Below are 9,262 nucleotides of genomic sequence, written 5' to 3' on the forward strand. Positions count from 1 at the left end.
CGAGTAAAAGTTAAGTTCTTACTTTATAAAATTATGAAGGGCATTTTTGGAAATGAAAAGCGGAGAAACACTTTACTCTTTCTGATAGTAACGTACTTTCCAGAAGAGCAAAAAATGCGTAATTCTGAGCACAGAATAAATGAATTCTGCTAGACTTGAGATATTCTTTTGTGCCAAAATGTCAGACACAACCGGAACAAATTTGTCCATGATTTCACAAGAGAAAGTGTTGACGATACAAATAGATAATCTTTGTCTCAGGCTACACTACTGAGAAAGAATATAAAGACTCAAAATACTTTGATTTATTAACAACACCAGAACCCAACTAGTTTCAATGGTAAAGAAATGTGTAGTCTACTAGGTCAGCTAATGAACACTTGAATTTGATTATTTAGTCTACACAAGAGAAGTAGTTGGATTGAGTGGTATAGAAGCACAATGATGTACAAATGCGCTAAATTACAAAGGATCGGCGTATGATTTAGCCTTGAATAGTAACAAAGTCTTAGACGAATCATAATAATATGTATAGACTCTTCTTTTAGCACTCCACTCCCCAGAGCAATTAAAATCTTATTATGTAATTACATAGATTTTTGCTTATTGTTAATAAATAATCTTGGTGGAAAGCCAAGCAATCTCACTGGAAGACCATCCATGAAGAAGGATTTCACTCACACCACCATTCATCGGGGGTAGAATTCGGTAATTGACATACCATTGGTTGACAAAGGCATGGTACTACTAGTGGATTGGTTTGATTGAAGCTCTTTCATTGGGATGCTTAGCCCTCGAGATCGACTTCGGACAAAGAAGGCTGGATGTCGAGGTGATGGCGGGTTAAAGTAATTGTTGCTAAGCATGAGAACTACAGTTGCCATGGTGGGTCTAATAGCCGGATCTTCCTGGATGCATAGTAAGCAAATGTGCAGGCATCGAAGTACTTCATCTTTTGAATATGAATCCATGATAGCCAAGTCCAACACTTTCAAGGGTGTGCCATCTCTCCATTGATTCCATGCCTACAAGAATAATTCCAGAAAATCTTCAAAAAATTGCAATATTAATTCAACGACTCATCATGCAAGACATCTAAATCTTGCAAAAGTTCATATGTGGCTAAGGAATTGAATCGGAAGTGTTTTGGCAGGCTAAATGATTAAGTTTTTACGAAGGAATTTCAATTTCACTTTACTAAAATTACAAGGAGTGTAGTGTAAAGAGTACCACGGTTAAACTTACATAACTAGCAAGGTATTCACCCCATCCAATTGGTGGTAGAAATTATTTTTCTTGCCGCAAATGATCTCTAAAAGTAGTATGCCGAAACTATAAACATCAGATTTAACCGAGAACTCTCCATGCATTGCATACTCTGGAGACATGTAACCACTGCAAAATTGAACATTAGCCATATGTATATTGCAGAAATAGATCAAATGAGCAAGTATGGCATCCAATTACAAAGTCATCCATTCTAAAACTAAGACTTACAATGTCCCCACGATTTTATTTGTACTAGCCTGAGTTTGATCACCTCCAAAAATCCTTGCCATGCCAAAATCCGAAATCTTTGGGTTCATTTCACTGTCTAACAAGATGTTGCTACATTTTAAGTCACGATGGATGATTCGGAGACGAGAATCTTCATGTAGGTAGAGCAATCCTCGAGCAATCCCAGATATTATTTTATATCGTAATGGCCAATTCAATTGACCGCTTTTTTGGGGATCTGCATCATTGCACCCAAACTCATTATGTGCTAGCATGTGTCACCTATCGAAAACTCAAAGCGAATATATTTACTCTCATCAATCATAGGTAGCTTAAGAAAAAAACTATAATCAGTTGAAAGAACATAAAACCTTTTAATTTATGGTTTCCAGAGCTAGTGAAAGCTTGAACATTTGCTGTCAAGCAAATTATGCATTCTTAAGATAAGAAGATTAAGTTGCAACATACCAAATAAGAAGAAATCAAGGCTTTTATTTGGCACAAACTCGTACGCTAGTAGCTTTTCCCTTCCCTCCAAGCAAAATCCAAGCAATCGTACAAGATTTCTGTGTTGAAGCTTTGCAACTAATAGAACTTCATTCTTGAATTCCTCATCACCCTGTCTTGAGCTTTGAGATAGCCTCTTTACCGCGGTTTGTTGTCCATTAGGAAGTCTACCCTAAAGTGTTTTGTATTTATCATTTAATTTCGTATTACCACTCCTTAAAAAATAACATAAAAAACCGCTACATGTTTCTTTTTCTTTTTTTCTTTTTTTTGGCACCATTATGTTCAATTCATATATAAAGAATTCTTGATTGTTTCTAACTAAAATGTAATACCTACCTGGAAAACTTCACCAAATCCTCCTTCACCCAACTTGTTTTCAGGAGAGAAATCATTTGTCGCAGCTTGTATTGTAGTGAAGTCAAATTGCAAAGACTCCATAGTGGTAAGTTCGCTTGCACCTACATTACAAAAAAAAAAAAAAACAAAGGCAGTTTGATTGTCAATTATATTGACATTGGCTCCTAGTGGTGTTTATATGACTACCGGTGCTTGGGAACGTTAGCACAATGTAGACCACTAGATAAGATAGGTATGATTGTCCCACTACCCCAAAGAAATCTTCCCTCTCTTGACTGGTCATAAAAAAAATCGTGAATACTATAGGAAACAAAGTAATCAAATGAATCTTTTATCATGATCGCTTTTTCATACTCAGGGTGGTGTTAGGTCTACTAATTGCAGTGTAGATGCTACCTATGGTTGGATTGATAATGGTGAATCTATATCACTCTAACATACCTCATGGCATTCTAATGGGATCTTGTTGGATGTATACCCAAGGAGAGTAGTTTATAATTTTAATCTTCTTTGAACTATAAAGGCGGCTAATATAATTCATAACTCTAAATGGAAATGGCCTAACAAAATGTCTGAAGACTTGATATCAATCTAGGTACCTGTTTGTATTGGGTGGTTTTGGGCTTTTCTCACTCCAAAAGCTAGCTGAAAGTGTAAAGTTTTTTCTTATGCTTATAAACCGACTACTAACCCATTTTGCAACAAATGTGGGACAACCTCAATAATCTCCCCTCACACACCAGGCTTGAGTCAAAGCTACAATAACTTGTAAACTTGTGTGAATATTAGATCTAGACTTGTTGGCAACCTATACTTTGATACTAATGTTAGGTGGTCTTAGGCCTCTCTCACCCCAAAAACTATCTTAAGGTTTTTCCTTATATTTATAAATCGACTACTAGCTGCTACCGCAACAAATGTGAGATAACTTTAATAATCTCCTCCCGACACATCAAGTCTAGGTTGAAGCCACAATAACTCGTAACTTTCTTGTATGATTGTTGGGTTTGGACTCATTGGCAACCCAGGCTCTTATACTAGTGTTGGGTGGTCCTGGTCTTCCCTCACCCTAAAAGCTAGCTTAAAAAATGGGACTTTCCCTAACCACTAGCTCTTTTCATGACCAATGTGGAACAACCTTAATAATCTCCCCCTTACACAAGAAGCCTTGGGTCAAAGTCACGACAACCCATAACGCTTTTGTGTGACTATTGGGTGTAGACATGTTGGCAACATGGATTCTAATACTAGTGGTGGAAAAATCTTAGGTTACTCTCACCCAAAGCTAGCTTAAAGGGTGAGGTTTTCCCTCACACTTAAAAATCAACCATGAGCCCCTTCCACAACTGATGTGTGACAACCTCAACAATCTCCCCCTCACATATTGAGCTTGTGTCGGAGCCACAACAAATCAAAACTCTCCCATGTGATTGTTGATTCCACACTTGTTGGCAACTCGGACTTTAATACCAATATTAGGTGATCTTGGTCTTCTCTCATCTCAAAAGTTAGTTTAAAAGATGAGACTTTTCCTTACACTGATAAATTGATTACTAGCCCCAATCACAATAAACGTGGGACAACCTCAACAATCTCTTCCTCGGGGCCTAGGTCGAAGCTACAACAACCCGTAACTTTTCCATGTAACTATTTTGTCCAAACTTGTTGGCAACCTAAACTCTGATATTAGTGTTGCATGGTCTTTGGACTCTCTCACCCTAAAACTAGCTCAATGGGCTGACCATTAGCCCCTTCCACAACAAATGTGGAACAACCTCAACAATCTTCCCTCGAACATTGATTCTAGGTCAGAGCCACAATAACTCGTAACTCTTTCATGAGACTATTGGATCCAAACTTATTGGTAAGCTAAGCTCTGGTACCAGTGTTAGGTGGTCTTGGAATTCTCTCAAAATGTGAGATTTTTCCTCACACTTATATACCGACCACTAGTTCCCTTCACAACTGATGTGGGACAACCTCAACAATTTGCGGTAAGAATTTTTCCACATCTTCTTTGTAACACCATGATACTACACTATTGCTTCTAGTGACATTCTTGCCTCTACTTTAGCTAGGGAGATTGTCAGGAAAAGTAGTGCAAGATAACATTGAGATTAGATCCCATTTGTTTGGCCATACAAGATAAGCTACCTATATTTCTAAGAATTGACAGAGAATCATCTAATCATGGCCAGACTCTGTTTTTTGTGTCATGAAAACACTGATATTAGATCCCATTTGTTCTTTGGATGTAGTTTCTCTAATTTGGAAGAGTGCCCTTCAGCTTTGTTGTACTAATAATGATATTGGTTATTGAGAGTTTGAATTGTTTTGATGCAGCAGCCTATGAAAGGGAGAAATTTTCATCGTGTTCAGTGAAATTTTTGTAGAATTGCTCCGCTATTTCATCTAGAAGGCTAGAACGGAGCTGTGACTTTCCTAAACTACTCCTTCTATTGATAGCACTATAATTGCTGGTGGAGTCAATTACACTTTGAAGGTTGGAAGTGCATGAAGAAGAAGAATTGGAATCCTCCATTTATGGAATACTATCTCTTGAATCTTGATTGTTGTTGATTGTTTTCTGGTGGTGGTTGTTGTATATAGGGGTGATCAAAACTAGGATGAGACAGTTCCCAATCTAGATTTGGAACCGAACCAAATCGGTCGGTTCCAAACCAACCTTTTCCATCAGCTCATTTTTATATTTTGGGTAATAATTAGGTTTATTATTTAAAAAAGAAAATTTGCATTCTTTTATTACAAAACTTGTCATGTTTAAGTGGTCACATGGTTACTTTCCATATCGAGGACATATTTAAGTTGGAGGTACCGGCTCGAAACCAAACGAACATGGATCGGGTCAGTTCCCAAGTTGGAATAGATCCAATGCCCATTCCTAGTTGTATAGCAGCAGTTATAGGAGTTCCTGATATATTTGTTTGCTGCGGTATATCTCGTACTAAAGTCAATATGGGGTTCTAGGGGAACTAGTCCTGAACTCTTCTTGGTCGATGGACAAGCTCTATCGTTTGTTGACCAAAAAATTCTATTGGTTAAGATTTCTTGGCATGGTTTTCCAGATCAAATCTTGAAAATGAGGAACCTTGAATTGCACCAAACTTATTCACATATTTGATGTTGATACCTCTCTATCAGTATGATCCTCGTTCTTTTACTTAAAATACATGCATGTCCATGATTTTGAATAAAATTTTTGTTTATTTCACGTTTGCTGAACTTACGGAAAAGTATTGGTTTTGTGGGGTGATCCAGATTGTAAAAGTATTATACTAGGGTAAAGTATTTTAATTTTGAATTGGTTTCATATCTTTTTTCAGGTCAATTAATGATGTAACATGTCTGGAATCATTTTATGGTTAAAATATGTCTAATTTTGTTTCATATTTACAGAAATCAAATAGTATTCTTGTGATTTTTCATTTGATAACACAAACTGGTGACAAATTAAATTCCTACATTTGATAGGTCTATAGAATCTGTAAGTAGTCCTACTATAATATGTAAGCTGTTCTTTTTTAAATCTACTTGCTGTAAAATCATAATAGCATTATATTACAATTTTATTACAGTGACACAGAACTTTTTCGATATATAGGTAAGGGAAGCGACAATATGTTCCGGTGCGTATCCTAAATCATATTATTTCTGCCCCATATATCAAATGCAGGCATTGAGAAATAAGGAAAACTACTGATGTTTAGGCATTGAGAAATACAAATTGGAAGCTTGTAACAAGGATTAGCTCGACTTATTTGACTTGGCAGGGCTTGCCAGACCATGAGTTATGAAAGAAGGGGTTCGTAAAATGTTGAGCCAACATTTCACTGCTATAGTAGCTGAAATTAACTTTATGGAGTCGTCTCATCCAGTTCTAAGGTATTACAATTGTAGAGTTTGTATTACCAAATTCACAAGTTATTGTTATGTCAAATGGACTCTTAATCTGTAAGATTAGTATTTTTGAGTCCTTATGAATAATAATGAAGTTTTATGATATAGATCCTTCAAGAAAAAATAAAGGCTAATGGCCAATTTACCGCTTATTCCGTCGCCGGCTTCATTCGTCATTCGTCTTCCTTTCTTCGAAGGAAACAAGAAGTGAGAAAAAGAAGTACCAAAGCACCTCCAACAGGAACAGTAATGGCTACAGCTATCACGGCCGATTTGTTGCTTTTTCCTGCTCTGTCGCTTTTGCCTGCACATGTCGCATTACTTGTACAAGACAATTATAGGAGCTTTTTAAATTAGGCTTATTTATTTTACGAAAAATAAATAATTTAGAAAAATATATTTTCCAATTTGATTTCTTGTATCGAAAATAATTAATCGATAAAAAATATTTCTGCTGTAATAATAATATTTATCTAAATATTTTTATGGACGATGATAATATTTTTCGTTGATTCATTTTTATAATTGATATAGCCGATCATTAATAAGAAAATATTATCCAAATTATTTATCTTCATGAAACAAATGTATCCTTAGATATTTCCTATATTGTTTTACACGCTCTAAGATAAAGTATCTCATCCATAGCAAAATAAAACCACTAGATATAGTAAATAGAGACAAAACATTATTTTGGACAAATCAAATGCCAACTAAGAATGCGCCACAAAAGTGAGTCTTTGAGATAAAACTAACGGAGATTGGGCAGGTTGCTATAAGATCAATGATGAAAAAGAGGCTAATTTTCATTCTTTAACTAGCAATAAGATTAAATTTTGAAGGAAATGCACGATAGAAAAGTCACTAAAATAAACCATTGAAGGCGATATTGTCTATTTAGTAAAAATGAGTGGATTTAGTCATGTAGATCGTAGATATAGCCTCATCCTTTCTAAATTCAGCAAGACTTCCAATCACAAGTTATTGTCATTTGATTTTTATCCTTTCCAAAAGCATCTTGTGAAGATAAAATTAAAGTTGAGCCTATAGTGCCATTAAGCAAAACCAAGGCAAATTTGTCGTGTTCAGATCTGAAGATTAACATTGACAAGCTTCAAATTGACAAAGCACACGATGCAATAGTCGATTAATGGCTAACAAAGCCATCGGCAACTTTTCAGTTTGCAAGGTCACAGAAGGATAGGCTCAGCTTAAAAACCCAAATTAATATCAATTCCATATGTTTACTCCAATTAATTTGTGCCTCATAAAAATATATAGTGAAAACGGACCAGCGCAATTTAGTGAGTAGAAGTTTCTTTTCAATTTTTTGGAATTAGAATTCCAAGTCTAATAGAAGTGGCCTAAAAGGAGTGGAAGAGAGGCAAAAGAAAAGTTCGATGTACCTTCAGGTGTTGTAACCGGAGGAAGAGGGCCTTCGGATGTTGTTACCGGAGGAGGAGGCGGGGCCAGCAGGGCGGAGGCATTATAGAAGGGGTACAACTCGAACCTCACGGTGCAGCTAGGAGTAATATCCTCCCTCCTTGCTTCCCCTGGGGAAGATTCGGAATCACCCACCGGAGACACGTGTTACAGTTCCACTTCGACAAGTCCGGCGTGCACTGCGCAAACGTGTACAGCTTCTGCAGGCTCGTGAAATTGGCCGTAGCGACTGCGACTTTCTTCCGAGAGTCGCCGTCCGAAGCGTTCAAGGCAGCGTCTGTGATGGTGTTACCGAGCACTTGCACGAACTCGGCCGGGTTACTGATGTTCCCGGTGTTGTACAAAATGATTGACGGCTCTTGCTCCATGACCGAGAAGATGGACTCGTTCGAGTACCTCAACATGCACTCATCGTACCAGATCACGGAGACTCGCTGGTTGGGGCATCTCTGGAGGATATCCTGTTTTCCAGTGGCGACGCAGTCGCTGCACGTGGCGGTGCTGACGTCACCACGGCAGAGGAAGAGCCCGTAGGCCCGGTCTGGAGGGTTTTGGCCAGCGGTGGCATTGGCGAACCCATTGGTGCTGTTACTGGCGGCGGAGGAGAGGGAAGAGAGGAGGATATTGAGGTTGGATTTGTAGGCGGAGTTGGAAGTGAAGAGGGTGGAGTTGCAGTAATTCCATTGATATGTAAGTTCCGACTCAGAACTTCCAGTATAAACACTGAGAGAATTGAGGAAGAAGAAAAGAGAGATGGAGACGGTGAAGCAAGACTTCATGGTTGGTTGATGATAGCATGCGCTAGCGAGATCGGCAAGCAATTATAGGAACAATAATGTTTGAATTGTCGTCCCTCAAGTCTTGTCCATTCTACACGTTCCATAAACTTGCACGCCATGGCTTCATCGAAAAGTCGTATGACTTTATGATGGATGTGTAGTTTGTAGATGATTTGTACTGCAGAGGATCAGTCTCACCCTCTTGACCAAAATCCCGGCCGTTGCTCACTCAATCTCAACACATTTCGACATACGTGTCAGGAGAGAAAATCGATGAAGAAGATGATGGAGGGTGGAGGCAAGGGCGAGGAAGCGGATGCAAGGTCACGAGCGACGGTGAAGGAGGGCTAGAGGAAAAGCAAAGACCGAGGTGACCAGGTCGTGATTGCGATGCCACAATGGATGGCCAGCAGTGAGGCTACGGCTGCAAAAGAGAAAGCGTCGGACGCAATGTGGCGAGCGATTATGATGGCTAATGAGGCCATCAAGAGAAAGAGGAGATGGAGAGGAAGAGGGTCATGTGAGGAGGAGGAGGAGGAGGAGGAAGTGGCAGCAGCTAGGGTTTTTAAGGAGGGAACTCAAAAAAATAAAAATAAAAATGGGATTTTGATGGGACTTGCGTGATTTCTTCTTTCTGCAGGGTGGGTGGACGAGAGGGTGACTTGAATTTCTAATAAAGGAAGTGAAGCCTGACAAGTGGTTGTGGGGAGTTTTGGGGGAGGGAGGGTGCGAGGGGAGGAAGAAACAAGAGAAATAAA

The 9,262-nt window shown here is 38.5% G+C and overlaps 1 protein-coding gene and 1 pseudogene across 1 annotated transcript; both read right to left on the reverse strand.

The window, feature by feature from the left end:
* Positions 1 to 689: 689 nt before the first annotated feature.
* On the reverse strand, positions 690 to 6,459 carry LOC104447034 (cysteine-rich receptor-like protein kinase 10). Its single transcript, XM_039313945.1, has 6 exons — positions 6,429 to 6,459; positions 2,344 to 2,465; positions 1,966 to 2,176; positions 1,498 to 1,735; positions 1,251 to 1,395; positions 690 to 1,025 (listed from the first exon to the last, which is right to left on the reverse strand). The coding sequence occupies exons 1-6, from the start codon at positions 6,457 to 6,459 to the stop codon at positions 690 to 692; spliced, it is 1,083 nt and encodes a 360-aa protein (XP_039169879.1).
* Positions 6,456 to 8,528, reverse strand: LOC120294061 (annotated as a pseudogene).
* Between the last annotated feature and the right edge of the window lie 734 nt (positions 8,529 to 9,262).

The sequence above is a fragment of the Eucalyptus grandis genome, chromosome 5, assembly GCF_016545825.1.
Source record: "Eucalyptus grandis isolate ANBG69807.140 chromosome 5, ASM1654582v1, whole genome shotgun sequence".
NCBI classification, from domain to species: domain Eukaryota; kingdom Viridiplantae; phylum Streptophyta; class Magnoliopsida; order Myrtales; family Myrtaceae; genus Eucalyptus; species Eucalyptus grandis.

Bases quoted from the DNA above. Each gene is read 5' to 3' on its own strand.
- LOC104447034 (XM_039313945.1), bottom strand. From the start codon at position 6,459: ATGACGAATGAAGCCGGCGACGGAATAAGCG. The intron at 2,177-2,343 runs GTAGGTATTACA...AAAACACTTTAG, and splicing joins GATTTGGTGAAGTTTTCCAG to GGTAGACTTCCTAATGGACA. The intron at 1,736-1,965 runs GTATGTTGCAAC...GCAATGATGCAG, and splicing joins CCTTGATTTCTTCTTATTTG to ATCCCCAAAAAAGCGGTCAA.